This window comes from Fundulus heteroclitus, chromosome 20 (genome assembly GCF_011125445.2).
Source record: "Fundulus heteroclitus isolate FHET01 chromosome 20, MU-UCD_Fhet_4.1, whole genome shotgun sequence".
NCBI lineage: Eukaryota > Metazoa > Chordata > Actinopteri > Cyprinodontiformes > Fundulidae > Fundulus > Fundulus heteroclitus.
In genome coordinates, this window is record NC_046380.1 from 43,976,667 (window position 1) to 43,998,610 (window position 21,944).

At 41.5% G+C, this 21,944-nt stretch overlaps 1 protein-coding gene across 4 annotated transcripts in view; it reads left to right on the top strand.

The window, feature by feature from the left end:
- The first annotated feature begins 1,040 nt into the window (after positions 1-1,040).
- The window catches only part of zc3h11a (zinc finger CCCH-type containing 11A), a 36,802-nt gene continuing 15,898 nt past the window's right edge, over positions 1,041-21,944 (top strand). The window contains exons 1-15 of one of the 4 annotated variants that reach the window (XM_036152190.1): positions 1,041-1,474; positions 3,067-3,138; positions 6,285-6,410; positions 6,534-6,653; positions 7,475-7,598; positions 7,684-7,866; positions 10,198-10,263; positions 10,336-10,518; positions 11,768-11,845; positions 11,936-12,034; positions 16,785-16,844; positions 16,934-17,446; positions 17,579-17,652; positions 17,741-18,236; positions 18,626-18,759. In XM_036152190.1, the coding sequence (XP_036008083.1) occupies positions 6,357-6,410; positions 6,534-6,653; positions 7,475-7,598; positions 7,684-7,866; positions 10,198-10,263; positions 10,336-10,518; positions 11,768-11,845; positions 11,936-12,034; positions 16,785-16,844; positions 16,934-17,446; positions 17,579-17,652; positions 17,741-18,236; positions 18,626-18,759 (2,184 nt within the window). In that variant the 5' untranslated portion in view covers positions 1,041-1,474; positions 3,067-3,138; positions 6,285-6,356. Of the gene's footprint in view, positions 3,139-6,284; positions 6,411-6,533; positions 6,654-7,474; positions 7,599-7,683; positions 7,867-10,197; positions 10,264-10,335; positions 10,519-11,767; positions 11,846-11,935; positions 12,035-16,784; positions 16,845-16,933; positions 17,447-17,578; positions 17,653-17,740; positions 18,237-18,625; positions 18,760-21,944 lie in introns of all 4 variants that reach the window. The other 3 variants (XM_036152191.1, XM_036152193.1, XM_036152192.1) reach the window with 3 other exon arrangements.

Consider the following 21,944-nt stretch of genomic DNA (forward strand, 5'->3'; position numbering starts at 1 on the left):
ATGATTTCCTGTGGCGCTCTGTGGTGCATCTGGGTAAGAGGAGTCTTCTGCTGAAGGAGCTCCTTTGCTAGGCCAGTGTGTCATGGAGAGGGTGTGAGACATTGTCTGAGATGGAGTGAAACCTGGACAGCATCCTCCTCTCTACCACGGTCCTCATAGTGTCCCGTTTCTCCCCCACAACATCACCGGCCCTCCTGATCAGTTTGTTCAGTCTGTTGTTGTCAGCGACCTTTAGCCCACTGCCCCAGTATGAGACAGCAAAGCAGATCGTACTGGCAACAACAGACTCTTAAAACATCCTCAGCATCGTACCGCAGATGTTAAAGGACCTCAGCCTCCTCAGGAAAAAGAGTCGGCTTTGGCCCTTTTTGTAGACCGTCTCAATGGGAAAGAGGCAGGGTACACTGCATTTTTATATATATATATATATATATATATATATATATATCCATCCATCCATCCATGTTCTAACACGCTTAGTCACTCAAGGGGTCGCGGGGGTTGCTGGTGCCTATCTCCAGCATTCACTGGGCAAGAGGCGGGGTACACCCTGGACAGGTCCCCAGTCTGTCACAAACTCGCAGGGCATATATATATATATATATATATATATATATATATATATATATATATATATATATACATAATTTTTTTTCTATGTATGTATGTATGTTTGTGTGTGTGTGTGTATGTGTGTGTGTGTGTTCAACAGACTCACTTGCTCTACTGTAGTAGAGCAGGCTTGAGCAAGACTATCATCACAACAAAACTATGCAACCTTGCAAAACAACTAATTATCTCAATCATTCCAGTCACAAACTTGATGTGTGTGAGTACCTTTTTTTAACTTTCAGTAGAATTCTTCATTTGCTGTAAATTGACATAGCACTACCTTGTACATTATTATCTTGCCCCTTTGGGTTATTCATGTCGGATTGTCATGAGTTGTGGAAAAGACGACAGTGGTTCAATATCCGAGCTTTTCTCGTTCCATAAATGCAGCGCCTGAGCAGGGCCCACTCGTATGTTTTTTTTTTATCCACAGCCGCCATTTTGATTTTGTTTCAGTAAGGCTTCGGACTTGAGCGACTCGGGACCACAACAACCCTCGTATTTCAAACTTTTAAAATTTCTTTCATAAAAAGCAACCGGTAATTAACATAATACACCCTGTTTATATGTTATATGATGTTGTTGTACGTTGACGCGGGACAGTACATTCCCCGATAATTACGGCATGAACAGCCATCTTAACGTTTAGCTAAGGAAGAAGGTCCCGGCCTGCGTTATGTAGCATGTATTCAAATTGATGCTGTCGTACAAAACCTGGAACAATTATTGAGAATAGTTAATTATTTGTTGTTTTTAATCCCCATAACGAGTCGCCATCCGTTCATGATAATAGTCCAACTTCCATTCCTGCGGATCGCGCGTAGCTTGTAGCAGCTAGCTTAAAGCTGTTTACGTGTTTAGAGTAAGTATGCCACTTTTTTCTTTGCCTTTTCTGTATTTAAACTTTAGTTATTTGCACCAAAGAGGATTAGCTGTGGTGCAGCTCATCCCGCCATATATCCAAGTGCCTTTGAATAAGGCACTGAAGCAAATGTCCCCCCCGGATGTGACTCCTGTGTGACTTGTAGCCCAAAACCAGATAGAGTGCTCTTCGGAACGAGAATGACGCAATATAAACGCAGGGAGTTTGCAGGTTATTAGTGTTATGGGCAAGAATGTGTTGCCCATTAACCTGGAGCTTAATGCAACTCCCCGGCGATGACAGCCGAGGCCTTTTCAGAACCTGCATCCCTGCTTTTAGAGCCGGAACCGAGGGAGCCAAACGCAACGGGAACGTTCTCCTACCTGCTTGGGGAACGTTTGGTGCACCCGGGGATGTTGACGTCATTTTCTGTCATCTGCCCTCGCTGCAAATTAAGGAATCGAGATTCTTCTGACTTCAGTTGATAAAACCTGTTGATGGGATTTCATTCAGACTTGTTTTGTTTCGGTCATGTTTCACAATGGTCAGCTGGTGTGTTTGGAGATGCGATCTACGTCAGTGAAGAAAAGGGATGTCATGTCCCAGTTAGCAAGATGCAAGTAAAGTAAACCGAGTGAAAGGTTTGCTTTTTGTTACTCGGCATCTCGGTTGTTTATCAACGTGTTTAACTCCTTAGTGAAATAAATGGTTTGGCTGCAGAAGAGTGCTAGGTTGGGACGGACAAAGTGGCAAAAAAATGGGGAAAAGGGGCGAAAAAATGAGTGAAGATGCAAATTGGCCCGGCGCCGTATGGCTGTTCAAGCAAGGCACACGAGACGCGTTCAACAAAATGACAACCTGCATCTTGATTTGGTCAAATATAGCCAATATTAAAAGTCAATTTCTCTGCTATTGATGTATCTGTGTTGAAATGTTGTTGCTGTTTTTGTGCTGTCTCTCTCTCTCTCTCTCTCTCTCTCTCTCTCTCTCTCTCTCTCTCTCTCTCTCTCTCTCTCTCTCTCGCTCTCTCTCGCTCTCATTAACCCACTTTCAGTTCCTTGGGGAGTGTTTTTGGTTGGTCTGTAGGTTTAGAACCCTCCCTCTCTGAGGATCTCTGGATGTGGATAGTTTGTACCCATCAGAAAGCTAAAGTTGAGGACTTTCCATTTTCAGCACGGTTAAATAACAGCTGAAAATTGCTAGATGGCCATAATTCTGCCCCGTTTTTTACTATCCACCAACATCTAAATGCCGCGAAGAGCACAAAATGCCTCCAAGAGCAAGAAGATGCTGAAGATTTTTTTCTGCTACACATCAACCCAACTTTTGTCACATCAGTCTAAAGTTTTTGTTTTGATTTTTTTTTTCATTTGTCTGGCTGAATAATCTTCCCCTATTTATTTCTTCAAGTGGTCACTTCAGTTATTCATACAAAAAAGGACTTTTGCCCCCTCTATCGGGCCTGTTTAGCACTCTGGCTGAGATAAAGATGTCTTGCATCGCCTGAGACAAGGGATCACGTAGGAAGACAAGTTTTTCTGGGCGACCTACCCCACTTTTTCTCTTATCTCATGGATCAAGTGTTCCTTCAGGACTCCATATTATCCCGGAGACACGGTTCCAGCAGTGCACTCAATCAGAAGACACCAGCGTAGACACCTCAGGTAAAGTGGAGCAATGCTAAAGACAACATAGGAACTGACTTGGTTTACTGCTGAGTTAAGGTCAAAGCTGTATGGTGTGTTTCTCATAGAGCAATATTCAATTCTATTTTCTTATTCGCCCACCTCTCTTTTGGTTCCTTCCTGTTATCAATAGCTTGATAAATTAAATTCAATTAAATTTTATTTATATAGCACCAATTCATGAAACATGTCATCTCAAGGCACTTTACAAAGTCAAATTCAGTCAGATTATACATATTGGTCAAAAATCTCCTATATAAGGGAACCAGTTGATTGCATCAAAGTCTTTACAAGCAACACTCACTCCTGGAGAAGCGTAGAGCTACACGGAGAGTCGTCTGCATTGTCCATGGCTTTGCAGCAATCCCTCATACTGAGCAAGCATTAAGGGACAGTGGAAAGAAAAACTCCCCATAAACGGAAAGGAAAAACCTCCATCAGAACCAGAACCAGGCTCAGTATGAACGCTCATCTGCCTCAACTGAGTGGGGGTTACAGAAGACATAGCAGAGACAGTAAGACAGACAAGAAGCAGACATTGATCCAGTGATCTGATTTACATTAGATGGTAATAGCGGGCGATCTGTCTTCCCTGGATGATGTCACAGCTAACAGAATGCCAGACCAGGTGTACCTACTATGAAAAAAAAAAAGAAAGAGAACAAAAAGGTAAAATCTGAAATGACGACAAGCGATGCAAAACTGGAGAACAGTAGAGCTCAGCAGAGTGAGAAAAATAGACCTTGATGTCCTCCAGTAGCCTAAGCCTATAGCATCATAACTATAGAGAAAGCTCAGGGTAACCTAAGCCACTCTAACTATAAGCTTTGTCAAAAAGGAAAGTTTTAAGTCTAGTCTTAAAAGTAGACGGGGTGTCTGCCTCACGGACCAAAACTGGGAGTTGGCTCCACAGGAGAGGAGCCTGATAGCTAAAGGATCTGCCTCCCATTCTACTTTTAGAGACTCTAGGAACCACCAGCAGACCTGCAGTCTGAGAGTGAAGGGTTCTGTTAGGAACATACGGGGTAATCAGAGCTCTGATATATGATGGAGCTTGATTATTAAGGGCTTTATACGTTAGAAGAATAATTTAAAATTCTATTCTTGATTTAACAGGAAGCCAATGAAGGGAAGCTAAAATTGTAGAAATGTGATCCCTCTTGTTGATTTTCATCAGAACTCTTGCTGCAGCATTTTGGATCAGCTGAAGACTTTGAACTGCATTTTGTGAACTTCCTGATAGTAAAGAATTGCAATAGTCCAGCCTTGAAGTAACAAATGAAGGACTAGTTTTTCAGCATCGCTCCTGGACGGAATGTTTCTAATAAATTACCTCAACCTCAGTGGTAGAGTTTTGTTTTCCACTTCAATTTAAACTATATTTAGGTTGACTAAAGAGGCTTAGGCTACGCTCACTCTGTAGGAAAATGCGACCCAAAACCGATCTTTTTCCCCCATATGCGACCCATGTCTTTTTCTCTGCAGTGTGAACAGCCCAATTCCGATTTGTGCCACTTCCCTATGTTGTACTAATTCGGATATGTATCGGAGTCTCGGATGGAGGTTTTTCCTTCCCATTAATGGGGAGTTTTTCTTTCCACTGTCGCTTCATGCTTCCTCAGTATGAGGGATTGCTGCAAAGCCATGGATAATGCAGACGACTCTCCCTGTAGCTCTACGCTTCTCCAGGAGTGAGTGTTGCTTGTCGAGACTCTGATGCAATCAACTGGTTCCCTTATATAGGAATATTTTACCAATCTGTATAATTTGACTCAATCTGTATAATCTGATTGATTTTGACTTTGTAAAGTGCCTTGAGATGACATGTTTCATGAATTGGCGCTATATAAATAAAATTGAATTGAATATTGAACACTTCTGCAAACAATTACATTCTCCATTACTTCCGCAAACAGTGCACTGCTGTGTAACTTCTTCTGTTATCTGTGCACACGGGTCGCTGTGCAGTGTTGAATTGCTCAGACAGATGTACGAGGGCGGTCGCATTTAATAGTAGTATTAAACGGCCACCTCAACAACAAAAAATCTGATTTCAGCGAAAAATCTGAATTGAGCATCAAGAGGTGCAGTGTGAACGTAGCCATAGATCAGACGTAGTTCAAGTCTTAAGGGTCTAATGTGTATCTGTACCTGGTAGACGTCAGCAGACTCATAAAAGCTAGACTTCTGTCCAGAGACATTCTTAAAAGCCCTGCTGCTTTAGGGACGTCTGATTTGGAGCCCGTGTGATAAATTCCAATGATCTGCCTGGTTAAAGTACATGAGCAGCAATCAGATTTGCCTCTCACTAAGTTCTCTTTTACCAAAACACATTATATAAGAAGGTTTAATCTGATGCAATAACGCAAATTAAAAATAAAAGGGCATGATCACACATGACAGAGAATAACTATCAAAAAACATTAAATAATCTTTGTAATATGAATATAGCAATGAGCCTTAATGGATATGAAAAGTCTACAATGTAACAGACGTCTATTAGCTGTTTAGTAAGCAGAAAAATAGATTTTGTGGATTCCAAAGATAAAACGGTAAACTTTACTAAAAGGGTTTTTGCAGCGGCCTTAATGGAAAACGTGTCCAATAATTGGTCTGATAATTCCTGCTGTTCCATCGTTTAGCTGCAGTGAAAACTTCTAAAGGGAACTAAAATAATCCAGAAAAAGGTCAGAACACCTGGAAGGTTAGAGAGTTGGCGTCATCTCTGACAAATGCTAATGTCGCATGGTGCTCATGTCAGCAGAGGACTAGGTGCTCATTCACAAACATGACTTCCATCTCATCTGGACAGATTGGATCTTAAAGATAAAACATTTAAATCTGATGAAAGTACATTTGCTCTAATCGGCACATCCATTCCGTATAAATTCATCTACAGGCCTGATGCTTTCCTGGGGATGTATGGGCGTTTGTTTATAACAGGAGAACTGTGATAAACACTCACCACCTTTCAGTGATCAACTCTTTGCAGGAGTCACATGTTTTTGTTTAACCCAATAAAAGCAGCAAACCAGATTATTTCTGGGTACATCATGGGATTCCCTGGTTTCTCTTTGTATAACAAGTGATGAAGACGACATTTTTCTTCTTGTTTCTGTCATCAGGGAGATCCTGTCATTCCAGAAGGGAACCAGCTGCTGGGTCACTGCCGGCTTTTAAGCCACTTCAGCATTACTATGACCAACCATGGAGATGACTGCTACTTCTACTACTACTCTACCTGCACTAAAGTAAGCGCTTTCCTCTCAGTCCTCTCATACACTCTAACTCACGCTGAATTTATTTCAAAGCCGATGTGCGACGAGAACAGAAAAAAACAAGCTTTGTTTTTAACCCATTCGTTTCCCGAACAGGGTGACGGCTGCCCATTCCGACACTGTGAGGCCGCTATGGGCAACGAGACTGTCTGTAACCTCTGGCAGGAAGGACGCTGCTTCCGTACTGTCTGCAAGTTTCGGCATATGGAGATCCCGGTACGCCTAATTTAGCCACGTCTGTCAAATCAACCTCATCTCAGCAATGTCTCCAGGTGCACTAAATCCTGTAGGATTTAGTGTACCTGCTTAAGGCTGTGTTGGTCTTCATTTCAATTCAATTTTATTTATATAGCGCTAACAAACATGTCATCTAATGGCACTTTACAAAGTCAAATTCAATCACATTATACAGATTGGGTCAGATTATACAGATTGGTCAAAAAGTTCCTATATAAGGGAACCAGTTGGTTGCATCGAAGTGCCGACAAGCTGCATTCACTCCTGAAGAAGCGTAGAGCCACAGGGAGAGTCATCTGCATTGTCCATGGCTTTGCAGCAATCCCTCATACTGAGCAAGCATGAAGCAACAGTGGAAAAATCTCCCCATTAACGGGAAGGAAAAACCTTCATCAGAACCAGGCTCAGTATGAACGGACATCTGCCTCGACCTACTGGTGGTCGAGGCAGATGACATAAAAGAAGGAAAAGAAAAGATGCTTCCTGTAAACCTAGGACAGAAGCTCTAATCCTGCATGTGGAGCTGCCGGCAGCCAGCAGGCAGAAGTTTAAATCTGCTAAAAGCTGCTCATGCTGGTCTCTGATCCAAACATGTGTTCTTGCTCTATGGCCTGGCTGGTGTCTGATGTTTGCTTTCCAGTTTTTCCTCTCCATGAATAACAATATAGACTTTTTAGCTTTTAGAGTTAGGGTTATGGGCATGACTAATCTGGATTAAGATGTAAGAAACTTGAATGTCACCTTAACTGAAAATCTCATGTGCTCACAGTGCTGCATGCATTTGTGTTTGATCAAAACAGTATAACAGAAAGGAGATTCCTTGTTATTGGGAGAAGCAGCCAGCTGGCTGCCAGAAACCACACTGTGCCTTCTTTCATGAGAGGCCTCGCTATATAGAAGGCATGTTTGTCCCTCCTGATAAACGTAAGATGGATTTATTTGGATCAATACTCAAAATAATTGTAGCGTTATTCGACTGTGAACTAAAACATCAGCCGTATTTTTGTAGTTCATGGCAAAAATGAGAAGCAGACGCAGGAGGAGCCGCCCCCTTCATCAGCTGCTCCTCCGCCCAACGCAGCCAATCCTCAGCTCCGAGGAGTCATCAAGACTGACACACCGGAGCCGGTACCAAGCCCAACACACCCACCAGTAGTGATTAATCCAGCCGATGATGATGAGGATGAAGAAGGTAAGGTCAAACGGCCTTAAATTCACTTCCGTCTCTGTTTCAATTTAGGTTATGTTACTTTATATAGTGTGACGCCGCAGCAGAAATTTATTAAACTGTTTAGATGACAAAAAAGTCCATAATTTCTCTAATAAACCAATCAGCTCAGTATTTAGATGCAAAAGGAGTAAGGGTTGTTGCAGGGTTCCTGGGCAAAACTAGCCTCCTTCCTTACTGACTGCACCATTCAGACAGCACTTAGCATGGCGACCACTGACGCACTTCCACTTTGGCTAAAGAGTCCTTACTCTATATGGGTATATTAATATCTGTGTGGGGTTTTTGAACAATAGAATCCGATAAGTACAGATTTAGAAGTGCTGAACTCTTGTAATTGGGAGTTAAAACATTTTTGTGTTTCATAGTGAAGTCGGAATTGGAGGCTTAACTTTACTCTCATGCTTTTATGTAGGGCTGTGTTAAAAAAAAAAAAATTTACAATTATGAATTGATTCTCATATGAATTCCTAAGAATAGAAAGATTTTCACTGTGAACTTAAACGTGTGAGCTGGCATTAGTTGTGCGGACGTGAGTCTGCGCTGACAGGCACACGCAGAGCTCAGTTTTTAGGACCGTGTACGCGGTGTCACACTATGAACTGCTCTGCTGCAAGAAGTCTTAATATTGAACCGTTTCATATGTGGCGCTGAGCTTTGATACACGGAGCTGCTACAAGCAGGCGGTCTCCAGGACGCAGCATCACAGTCCCTCTTTGTGGGCACTGACAGATGTGCTGTGGGTGTTTGCAGGAAAAGAAACAGCTCTACATGCTCAGCTAGCTAAGCTTATATAAAGGTACCTCCAATATGGCCGTGGTAGAAAGGTAAAGCTTTTTCCAGATGGACCCTCAGCTATAGGTGGGCTTTATTAGCCTTGGTGTATCAGTGTGGAAAAGAGCTGGCAGAGCCCCATTTCAAAGGCGCGACTTATGATGCGTTCTGACCGACCGCAGTGTCCGGTGCGTGAACAGCGGATTTACATATTATCCCTATGCAATACGGCGCGGTCAGGAGCGTTAAAACGTCGTGCGGTGCAGACCGCGTGAGATGAGCGGTGCAGTAGCTGCTGTCCACATGGACGTCACTGGCTGGAGTTCAAAAATCTGAACTTTTCTGCATTTAAAATGCTATTTATTCAGTTACTCTTCCTTTTTAATCATACTTGTATTTACATGGATTTAAAAAATGACAAAGACATTTAAAATGTATTTATATTACTTACAGTTAAGGTGAGATTGGAGTCTTGTAGTTCAAAGGTCAGCCCTTTGTTGGACACGGTACTAATAAAGTAGCTCTCAGTTTCATAAAGGTTGGTGATCCCTGATTTAGCCCTTAAAAGGACTGTTAAATAATGTATCATTTGTCCTCCTCTCATGGCTCCAGAACTGGAGCCACCAGCCGCTGCTTCTGTCTGAGCTCCACAGCAGGGACGCCGGCGCTGTCGTTCAGTTTTCCCCCCATTAAATGCAGCACTGTGACTCTAGGTAAAACCCTGGTCCGCCGTGTTGAGTTAAACAGACAAGCGGATAAAAGAACCTCCTATTTGGTGACTTGCAGCGAATTTGGTTTTCACCGCTGTGCTTGCGAAATGATGTGACGGAAAAAACTCCAACGTGGTCCGTTTTTGTAATTTGTGGTGCGTGGAACATGTCATGCCATCGAGCAAACTCTCCAGTCAACAATTTTTAGCGCTTTTGTCTTAAAAAATTAGAGGACACATGGTGTACTCACATGCACTTTCTTAATTTTCCAAGGCACCAAGCGCACAAAGTCTCTGTGTGTATCGTGACTGTTGTGGTTACCATGGTTTCCACTGGTATTATAAGCCTGGCACCCCACCAGGCTAAGCGTTGTTTATTTAAAATGCGTCAATGTTTGAGAGCGACATAAAACGGTGAGTAAAGTTCCCGAGAAAACCTTCTGGTCTAAATAGCTAACACTCTTGCTGTTATTAGCTTGACGCACAGTACGTCCGCGTTGCAATCCTCCTTCGAGCTGCATGGCGCAATGCAATCCCTCCCACCCCCCCACCCCCCACAAAAAAATACATCGACACCAGCCGCCAGGATTAGCCTGTTTTCTGGGGGAGACCCTGGTTACTGGAAAGCGCTGCTGCGTTATGGGCTAATTCTGGTGCTGAGAGCGATGCATCATAAAGTCCCATTTCCCGCGCTGTGATTTGTCCAGTCTGTTTGAGATTAGTATCAAGTGATCCCTTTAAGAGAAACTGTGTCTTCTCTGACTTTGACTCCTCAGGTGTTAACTTGACCCTAACCCTAACCCTGTTTTCAGACCAGGTCTCAGAGGAGGGCGAGGATGGCAGAGGAGGTCCTTCTCCTCGGAAGATGACTAAATCAGGTGAGAAGCGGCTGAGCTACGAACCTCTGACACGGAACCTCTTACAGCTAACGACACGGTTAATGTTAGCAGGTTGTCTCTTTACAGGAGACTCCCTGAATTTTGGTGTGAGCACCTTGGAGGAGATACGGCTTAGGAAGGCCCTGAAGTCCAGCATGAAAAGGGCAGGTTACCTTGTCCAGGGTACTGAAACTTCTACCAATGGAGAGAAGGAAAACATCCAGTCATTGTCTCAGCCACACTCAGAGTTTGGAGGTGATGAAGAACATCTAAGCTCTTTTCTGCACTTGTAGTTCAGGCTTGGCATATGTCTATATCTACCTTGAGCTCTTATCCTGGAGTTTCTTTTTACCAGACATCAATAGTTACGTAGTTTAATTTGCACAAGGTTTAAGGAAAAGGTTATCTTAGGCAGACTAAGTCCTCTTATATGAGAGGAAATAATCGTTCATTCAAAAACAGAATCAGACCAATTCAACTTTGTAGAAACAAGGAGATCTCAAAGATCCTTTATTGTCACCGCATGGTACCATGGTAAAATTTCTGTTTGGCCACTACTAAGAGTACGTTCACACTGCAGGCCTCGATGCTCAATTCCGATTTTTTTTGTGAAATCGGATTTCCATTTCCAAATGCTTTCATACACCTAAGTGTCCCGCATGCGCAGTAGAGGACGCGATGACGTCACACGTAGCGAGCGTGCTCAGTGTTTGCGGAAGTAAACATGGATCGTAAATGCTGCAGCGTATCTTGCGTTCTTTACGTTGTTCTCCAACCGGAGCAGCACATTACCAACGCAATCTTTTTAAGAAGATCGAAAAGGAAGGGAGCCAAATTTTAGTGATGTGAGCGGCTTTACTGATACGGACTTCATTCATAGTTTTCTAATGACAAAGGCAACCTTTATGTGCGTCTGAACGGATCTCCTTAGCGCTCTCACGTAAAGACACACATCTTCGGCGGCCATAGCACCAAGTAAACGCGTTGCCGTGACGCTGTATTGACTTGCAACAGGTGCAATAGCCAACCTTTTGGCATAGTCAGGTCCACTGTTAGTGACGTTTGTCAAGTATCAATGACACGTAGGTCGGATTAATGCGACCTGGCCGTACAGACACAGGTCGCATTTGAAAAGATCCGATACGTGTCGAATTCAGGACCACATATCCAAGTGACCCGGGACGCATTTGAAAAAATCCGACCTGTGTTGTTCAGACTGTCATGAAAAGATCAGATCCAGGTCGCATATGGGCAAAAAAATCGGAATTGGGTAACTTCAGGCTGTAGCCTGAGTACTCATAAGAAAGACAAACAAACGGCAAAGGCAATGAACAAGGTTTACAGTGGGTTTTTTTTTTTCTCATTATGGCGTTCGATTGAAAAAGTAGCTAATAGATTTAAGTGAGTCACAAAGTTAGTCCAGATAGTTATATTAGTTATAATTTCCTTCTGACTTCAGTGCTCCAGGTGAAGTTTGAGTCTCACGGTCTGTCTTTAAAATCAGGCCCGGTCCTTTTTGAAGAACACAAGCAACCAAGAGGCAGTGTGACTGAAAGGCTTGGACGAAGGATTCCCAGTGCAGGTACGTTTGGAGCTATTGATGGACATTTAACATTCTGCAGCTGTTGAACACGGACCTACATTTTGAAGCTCCTGGCTGGTTTTGCTTCAGATTTGAACAGTGGGGAGGTGATGCAAGTTAAGAAGAGTCTGGCTCAACGTTTGGGCAGAATTGTGGATGATGAGCAGCCACCAGTCAATACCCAGAAAGGTGAGCGGGGAAATGCACAGGCTGCTGTTTTCTTCACGTGTTTTAAAAGCTCAGACATGTTCTTGCTGGCTGTGGTCTGTTCACTTTGCTTTCTAAGAATCACAATTAATATCATCAAACTTTTGTTCTTTTTACAAATCTCTTGAGTAAGTTAAAAGTGCTCTTTAGTTCTAAAAATAGTAAGAAAAAAATGCATATATTCATTCCAAATTAAAACCTGGTTATTGCACACAAAATGCACAAATACAACCCTTGACATACTAAATATTAGTCCTTTAAAAACAGATGATAGTTTCTAAACTGTCATCTAATTCACTTTCCATAGCAGTTCTCAAAATATTGATAAATCTGGAAATATGTGCTGCAGATTTGCTGCCCAATGTTGTCCTCTGCACTTTTCCCAGCTACTTTGACTTTTCATTTGGGATCATAAAATGTCAACTGACAATCTCTCCATGCTCCCATGTCAGTTTATCTTACAATCTCTAACTTTGTATTAGTTCACACCAATGTTATTGTCGTTAATGAAAACTAACAAAATAATGAAATCTAGAAGAGGAAAAAAAACTGGAAAAAAATAAATAAAACAAGACTTTTCAAAAAAAAAAAAAAAAGGAAAACTAACTGTTAGGATTGCTCACAAAACTAACTAAAATTAAGTAAAGAAGAAATTGTGCTTAGTTAGACATCGAGATCCAGGGGTCTGTTCTTCGTACATCGCTAACTCAGTTAGCTGGATTTGATTGTTGACGATTTGGCATGATCTTGGATCGTTTGGTTCTTCGAAAGACTTCCTGCACTTGTTGTCATAGCAACATGTGCGCCAGCTTAAACCTGCTCGAGAGCAGGCTTATTTCATGTAAACAGTATTAGATCGCAGCTTTAGAAGCAGAGGAGATAGGGAAGTCTGTCGTAGCCATGTCCATTTTTACGACAGCAACCTGTTGCGGAAGGTGCAAGAATAATTTTAGAGCTTTTCGAATTAATCGCGTATTGCGCAACAGAGAGGATCCTTTAGCGCAGCGCGACAGTAGAGAGATTTCTCTTGGTGGCTGTTATAAACAGACAAACACATCATTTAACAGTGGCTTTTAAAAATTTGGATCTCTTGACATAACAAGTGCATTTTTAAAATAAAGTATAATAATTAAAGGCTACCATTTTGTAGAATATTCTTGTACTTCACTTTTACTTTTTCCCATGTTCTAGTGGGTCCCGTGGAGGCTCTGATATAAAAGAACAAAGTAAATATCAAATTATTAAAATGCAAAAATTAATACTGTAGAAAGTGATAGAAACATCTAACATGGACAGTATTTATGCATTAATTTGTCTGCTACTTATTGCCAGCCCTCTCTCCTGGCTTAAGCAGACTTTGAGGTGTTACCTGTCGTTTTAATTAATGACTCAAATTCGGCATAACCTTCCATTAAAAGCTCGTGTTCTGCTTGGGAGAAAAACTGTGGGCGTTCATTGGCCATGCTGAACAGCCAATAGCAGCGCTGCTGATCATTGTTTCTACTATCAATACATTTCCCCTTTTAAACAAACGCATGAACGCGCAGTTGTCTCAGACACCTCAATCCAGCCATACTAATCGTAAACAATAGGTGTGTTCGATGAACCCATTTAGCCGGATCATGATTAGCCGGATGAAATCATCTTGGATGTGAAATTTGAGATGACTTTGAATATGACCATTTTTAGATGTTTGTTACACACAATTTCAAATTCTTTTCAGTCTTGTCCCTGGTATGTATTACAACAAACACTAAAACTATAACTGGAACTAATAACCAAACAGTAAGTAACTAAACTGAAACTAAGCTTTTTCAAAACTTTTTTTTTGCTTAAGTAACAGGAAAATGCTAAAAAGTAGTTTGCCTTCAATAGTAAAATCTGAAGGCAAGCTAAACTAGAAAAATTTGCATTTCCTGCGAAAATGCACTGTGAATGCAGATAGCTGAATGATTAAGCAAAAGATGCAGAAGATCTTTGAAGAAGAGGAAAAAATAGCTGAAAAGCATTGAAGAAGTTGAAAAAGTTGAAGAATTTGAAAGAGTTGAAGAATTTGAACATGAAAGAACAATAGCTGAATGATTAGAAGAAGAAAAAACCGAGGGAAAGGCTCCAAACATTTCCTAACTCATTCTAAACACTGAATCGTTTAACAAAGCATAAGTAGAATTTCAAACTTGAATATACTGAAGCCATATGTGGGCCTGCATTTCTAGGGAGTATAAGGGGTTTCGCCCCCATTGAAAAGCATTGGATGTTTAACACCTCCTAACTTGGAGATGCTTTACGTGACAAGGCCCAAACTTATTGTGGAGCATTCTGTATAAAGGAGGAATAGACTCTGTAAAGCAGAAGTTTGTCCGAGCTTCCTAGAGCTACTTCCAATTAGCAACATGCTAACCATTAGCCGCTAACATGGTTGTGCTCAGGATCACCGGGTGATTGTACTCTGTCAGTTTGGTCCAAATCCTGTACTGGGAAGTGCCTCAAATAGGGGTGCCAATACTTAATGTCGCCAAACGTCACCAAAGTTCATGGGTCAGATTGGCCTCCTTTAGCAACTCAGCCTCACCACATCTGGGCCCAGAACTCAATATTTGACCAAAATGGTCAGTAGCGCCATTTCCCACAGGTGGGTGGTGCTGTATTGGCCAATTGGGTCGTGTCTGGGCATCATGCCAGGTCCTGTTGGAAGCAAAGGCCCAATAGGAAAGCATGTGAAATCCAAAATGGGATAGAAAAATGACACATTGCTGAAAGTCACTTGAAAATTTTAAAATGTCAAGAGGAAATGACTGTGCGAATTTCAGATTCCTACATTAATCACAGCAACTGCGGTGAGCGTGGAAAGTTGCCATTCTATCTCAATTGATCCTCTCCCTCGGGCCCTCAGAGTTCCGTCGTCATGGAAACTCACTGACACACCTGCAGCGGCCAGTCTACCGAAGTGCAGAGACTTTGCTCACAATAAGTCCCATTGGATTATAATGGAGAACTTTGCCCAGAACAACGCTTCATATCTCCTGATCCCTAAATGGTAGCGACGTAATTTTTTCTGCGTTTAGTTCGTAACGGATAGGGGAAGAAGAAAAGCTATCGTTTTTTGCTGGAAAAAGTTTAATAAAGGCGTAAAAAATTATGATCTAAAGGGGGTTTTTAAGGAATTTGCAAAATCCTCTAAAAACAGTCCCGAACAAATCGCTCTAGCTGAAAAAGTATAAGAGATATCAAAACAATTATTTCACTGTGAGTATCAGCAGGCTTTTGAGGACTATGTTGCTCATTTTTATGTTTGGACAAAAATCGGTGTAGGCACAGCGACGATGTAAAGAAAAGTGGATCATGTGGAACAATGCAGCTCTAAAGCATTTTCAGGATTTTGCACATTCGCTACTCCCGAACAAATTGTTCCTGCGGAAAAACCGTAACAGTTATCCACAAAATTCCTTTTTTGTGAGTGCCAGAAGGGTTGGGACATTCATGTGTGAAAGTCTCATGCCTGTACATTAAAGGGTTTAGGAGTAGCAACGATGCGAAAACGTGTGATGTTTTGGATTTTTAGACGTCATTTTTCAAAACCGCTCCATAGGAAATTAATGGGGGAGGTTTCGGGTTTGTGTTGTTCTGAGGTGATTTGCGAAAAATCTATAAATGCTACACTAATGAGGGTTACATTTCCTGAATCCAGACAAAAATTCATACGTTTTGATGTATAATTTATGTAGATAGGTTGAAAATTGAGCGAGTGAGAAGAAGTTGTTCGGAGAAGAAGAATTTGTTGAATTTCTAGAGTGCGCACTCTATAACTGCCTCCTTGACGACCATAGCAACGCATGTTATCTGCTGAATTTCTTGAAAAGCCAAAATTATTTTAAGGAGGTACTATATGAAAATGGTAAAATATATGAAAAAGCTTAAATATACCACAATAGCTGGAAGATATCACTACATTTTAAAAGTTGAATGGCATTTCTAGCTGAAAGTAGGCTGAAGCAGTAAGCTGTCAAAAAGCAGCTGAAATGAGCGGAATTTTAGTGAATTACATTAATTTCCTATGGGAGAAAAAAAAACTGAAAATTTGCAGAGAAAGCCTAATATTTTAAAAAGTTGAAAAGTTAAAAGTACAAAAAGATATAGCCATCGATTCCAGAAGAAGCTGAATAGTTTAAAAGTTGAATGGTTGAAATCGGACAAAAACTGTAGGAGGAGAGGCGAATCAAACTTTAAACAGTAAAAACGCCAAAGAGGATCTTAATAACTGTGAATGCCTACTGCATTCACAGTAATAATAAAGAATAAAGAGAAACAGGATCTCAAGAACTGTGAATGCCTACTGCATTCACAGTAATAATAATAAAGAATAAAGAGAAACAGGATCTCAAGAACTGTGAATGCCTACTGCATTCACAGTAATAAAAATAAATACTAGTGAAACCTGCAAAACTATTAAAACCTTTGTTCACACCTGAATACAGAACCTTAACGCTGGTGGTGCTGGTACCGTAGTCCAGGAAGCACGCAGAGCATCAGAGTGAGAAGTCCTAGCCGTTGCCAAGCAACCTGTGCATCTTTAATGCAGTGTGCATTAAGAGAGTCTCCGTCTGGGGCTTTGGGTTTAAAGACCTGATAATTATACTTGTGGGGGGTAAATCGGATGGTAAATATGGTTGTTGTGTCTGTATAAACAGATAGTGTTCAGATCAATAGACTTGACTGTTTCTTCCATCTTCAGCCTCAAAGCCCATCAAGGAGAGACTTGGGTTAAGTCCTCCTGCTGGAGATGCTCATGCAGGTAAGAGCTCTGACAAACACACTATCACTTATCTCCAGTTTCTCCTTAATTCTCATGTCGGTTGTTGAAAAATTGTTCATGTTTTCCAGCTGAGGCCAATGCAGTTTCTACTAAAGCCCCTGAGCAGATACGCATCAAAACTTTAGAGGAGATCAAGAAGGATAAGGCAGCCAAGAGCTTGAGCCAGAAAGACGTCCATTCAGTGGTTCCAGCAGAAATCCCTAAAACAGATGCAGCCAAAGCCTCTAAGGGGATCAAGCGATCCATTATTGTAACAGATGCCCCGATCGGCCATGTTAAATCTTTCTCTGAGATCATTCGAGCAAAGAAAAGAAAGCAGGAAGAGCAACAAAACCAGAACCCCAACCTAATGAAGGCGGAGCTCTTGGTGGAGAACGCTCCAGAAAAGAGCCAGGGTACAGCAGGACCTACAAAAGTGGAAAAGGTTAGAGTAAAGACACTAGAAGAGATCCGCAGGGAGAAGGCAGCAAGAGTACAGGCTCCACATGGCCTGCAGGATAAAACTAAGGAGAGCCCAGAAACTGGGCTCAATATTCCCAATAGGCGCCAGCTGTTGCGGGTCAAGACGCTGCCCAGCCAATGTAAGAAACACTTTGGGTCATGTGAATTCTCCTCACAATAAACATGCATCTGTTGTGGTGAATGTGGCAAATATGGATCATGGTCAAGTTCTTTCAATCTTGCCGTTGTTTAAACCTCTGACTCTGTTCTAGCGAGCAACGTGACACCTGAGAAGAACGCTGAAGTAGCAGAGAATCCTCTGAAAACTCCAGCAGCTCCAGCTCAGGTATAATGTGTTTGAACACTCAGGATTTCCCTGTGGCTAGTTGCTGCTCTGCTAAGTGTGGGTAATGAAAACGTTTTTGTCATCCTAGACCTCCACCATCAAGGTCAAGACCTTTGAGGAGATCATGCAGGAGAAACGCCTCCGGAAACAGGAGATGGAAGGGCAGGTGAAAAGCTCAGCTGAAGCTGATTCTTCTCAGACCCAGACTGCCAGTGGTGCCCTCAAGAGGAAGAATCCTGCTAAAGTCTCTGTTGCAGCATCAGAATCGTCGCCGCCTCCCGCTACTACACCTTCTAGAGTCCCTGTTCGGAAACTCATTTGCCACAAACCGCAAGCATCGCCTCCGACAAGAGCATCTTCTCCTGGCCCAACAAGTGGTGCTACAGCAACTGTGGTCTCAGGCCCAGGGACTATATCCCCTAGTAGGTCCATGGACTTCAGAGACAAGCTCACAAACAACCCGGTTTTAGAGGCATCAGCCCAGCTACGGAGAGAATCGTGCCAGGTTGCAGAAGTTCCACTAGCTGAGAAATCTGTGAACTGTAATCAGAACAAAACTCCAGATCATCCAGTCAAGTGTAAAGGTGAGAGACGACAAATGGCAAGGGGGCCTTCCATCCTCACACAGGCTGGTCACAGAGGGGTTTATTATTGCAATTAAAGATTTTTCCATTGATTATTACAAGGGTAGAAATCATTTTGACAAGCTGTTTCAAAGTGAAAATAAGAGTAAATCTTTTTCCTGAAATTGATCCTCCTTTTGCAACTCATACCATATCAGAAACAAACTTCCTGGTTGAAGGATACAATCGTAAAGGTCATTCTCTAGTAGTTTACAGGAAGCACGGTGACCCCTGGTGTAGAGAAACCTGATACAGATAGGACATGTGTGTTGTGATGAAACTTTGAGACAACATAACACGCATGTGGTTGCATTCCATGATGTTTTTTTTCTCTTACTTTATATTTTTAGTGAGGCCTAAACTAAATGTGAAACCATCTGTGGTGAAACCTGCAGGCCAGGTGAAAACAGGCCAGATGAAGAGAGGAGCCGAGTGTTCGGTTGTTGCAGCTGTTAAACCCATGAACAGCGCCACCGCACATCAGGTAGTCATGACTCACTGGCTGTAATTCATTTACTATGCTTTGTTTCAGCTTATAGAAGCGTTTGTTACAGATTTAGTCTTCTTTGGGAGTTACAGATGATCAAACACATAAATCCCATGATTTCATTTATTAGGGGTGAAAAACTAGTCACCCTTTGTTAAATCATTAACTCTCATTAACAACAATATTGGGATACGTACGTTTTATTTCCCTGTTCACACCCGGTCCGGATTAATATCAAGAAATGACTTGGGTGGAATTTCTCTGACAGAGCAACTCAACATGCTCCAATCTTGTCAAGAACAGTTGAGAAACAATATCATTGATATCCATCAGCCTTGAAGGGTTCCAAGCCCCTTTAAAGGAGAAGTCCGGTCAAAGTCAGAATTCAAACTGCTGAAACTACTTTAAACATAAAACGATTACATACTGTTCAATAAATGATAAGCTTTTTTAATTAAGAGTCATTTTCATTTGAAGGTCCATCTATTGGGGCAGCCATCTTGGTGAAGAACAGTACTGCCACCTCCCAGTTTGTGACGTCAGGTCGCGGTATCGGTTGTAGAGGAAGTCCCAATGCCCTATCTGTCCCCTTGTAAATAAATATCCGTTTTCATGCCAAAATATTTTTTAACCCCTTAAACAAAGATTGACATGGTATTAAGCATTTAAATTTAAATTATTACTAATTTTACACTTTAGAGACATAAAAAGACAACAAATAAGCAGTAACGTATGGTGTATAGGTTGAGTTCTGCAATGTTATCAGGGAGTAAAACTCATCTTTAGAACCAATCTCTGCTCAAAATGGTGAGAGCGGGCAAAGCGGCTCCTTCTGAGTTTAAGCCACTTCACTTTTAGAAACAAGCCCAAAAAAAACTAACCCACGACTCATGAAATTTACAAGCGACTTTAGAAAAAATAAGACCAAAGTCGCATAAAATAAGTGGGCTTTGTAACAGTGAGCATGCTTTCTAAGTGTGTCGTATCACTCCGCCCCTCTGGTCGGGTAAACAAATGTTCCCGCAAATTCTACATCATAAAAACGAAAACCCTACTGAAATGTCTCGCTCTCATGTCATCTTGTAGACATTCTTCGAAATGTTGGCTACAGACGACGTGTTTTCTCTCTGGCCAGAAGCACGATGGCAAATCCTCTCTCTTCAAGTAGGCAATCCAACAAAACAGCCCATGGTGGTCATGAATCGGAGAGGTGAAAAAAACAATGTTTTTTCCACTTTTACCCGATGTATTGGAACATCAAACTGCCATGCACGTGATCATTGTTGCTTCAACAATAGCTCTCGCGAATTTCAATGGCGAAGTCCTCTGGAAATCCGAAATAATTGTTTCTGTTCGCAGCTGTGTACAACAACTCCTATTAAGTTTGCTTGTAAAGCGCGGAGAACTGCCCTTGGCTCACCGTGATGTTACGTCACAGGATGTGATGTCAGGCGGCCATTTTTGCCCATATTTGGGCAATAATGGCCGCCCCCATACTCTGTGATCCAGACAACAATTTATGCTTTTATTTTCTTATTGATTAACACTAAATTCATTAAATCGCGACAAACGTATTAGTTTTAGGTATAGCTAATGAGCCCCTGATTTTTCCTTGTTGACCGGACTTCTCCTTTTAAAGGAGATGTGTGCTATTTTTAATGCCTTCTTTTTCACAATGAAATCCTTTAATTGTTGAACTGCTTTGAGTCGGTCTAAGTCCCTCATTATTGTTGCACCACAGCCCCTCCTTTGCCCCTGATCTGAGGGGAGTCTGGCACATGGGTGGAATTTTGGCCCTGCCGCTGGCCAATGTGGGGATATTTATGGAGTGGCGTGTATGGTTGCAGAATGCAGCAGTCAAATTGGCAGGTTTGCGATTGGACCAGAAAAATCAGTGTTCAGTTTGTGTTACTGACCTTCCATTTCCAATACCAAGGCAAAACTATTTTTAAGGCAGAGGGTTTTTTATGGTTATTTGCAAAAAATATTATTTGCAAATGACAAGCTAAACTCATTTTCTTGATTAGTAAGAAGGGGGACAGACTATGGAGTATTGCACCTGACTGAATAAAGAATTAAAGCAGAAATGTATAAACAGCCCAATGAATGTATCACCACAAGGTTGCGTTTAGTGATTTAAAAGTGCTTAAATAAATATGTTGGAAACGAATGGTGAAAAAAACATGTGAAGGTCAATTAAAATATTTAATTAATAATAATAATAATAGTAAATTATAAAACTTGTGGTAAGGCAAATGTTTTTTTAACAAAGAAATATAAAATCACATTTACAGTATTAATGCTTATTTATTAAATTAATTTTAACTTTTTAAGTGTATTGGTTAATTCACATGTTTCTGCTTTTCTTCTGCTCCTATTTTTAATTCTGTCAGTTTTGGTCCTCCATACATTTTGCTCTTCCTTTAGCAAAATAATAATTAAGTGTGATATTTACTATAAAATCAACCTAAATCATTCTCATTTATCACTCAGGATGGACGTAACATTCCCTATAAACAATCAATGTTCTCCATCAACAATGTCCTAGTCACATTTTTCTCCTTTCAAACCTAGAGGTACGGTCCAGAACTACTTCGGTGCAGTAGTGTTTACTTCCTGGTTCCTGAGCCAATCATATGAGAGTTCCCAGGGTTCCCAACATAGAGCACACCATTTGTTATTTTATGTTGGCAAAAGAGCAGCAGTCTGTTAAAATGGAAGTCAGTAAGAGAAGCGGACCGTAAATAGAACAGAATACAACATCATATACCTGTCCTGTGGGGGTAAAAAGTTACAACACAATTTAAAAATGGCATATTAGATTGTTGTGACTGGCTAGCTGTTGTACTGATTTAAGCCACAAGGTGCCAGTATTGCAGTATAAGTCGTAATTTTTTTCATAGTTTGGTCGATCCTGTGATTTATATCCAGGTGCGATTTGTATATCAAATTTAAATGGTAATTCATCTTGACCAGCATGAACCAAGGAGTAAACATTACCGTCTATAGCCACAGCAGGGCTCACTAGGCTTATGAAAACTATCCTGCTCCTGTACCACTTAAAATAGAGTGACCAGACGTCCCTATTTCTGGGGATTGTCCCCATTTTTGATGACCTGTCCCTGGAAATGTCCCCGATTTCAGTGTATCTGATGGAGTACAAGTTTAGTACAATGAGAGGT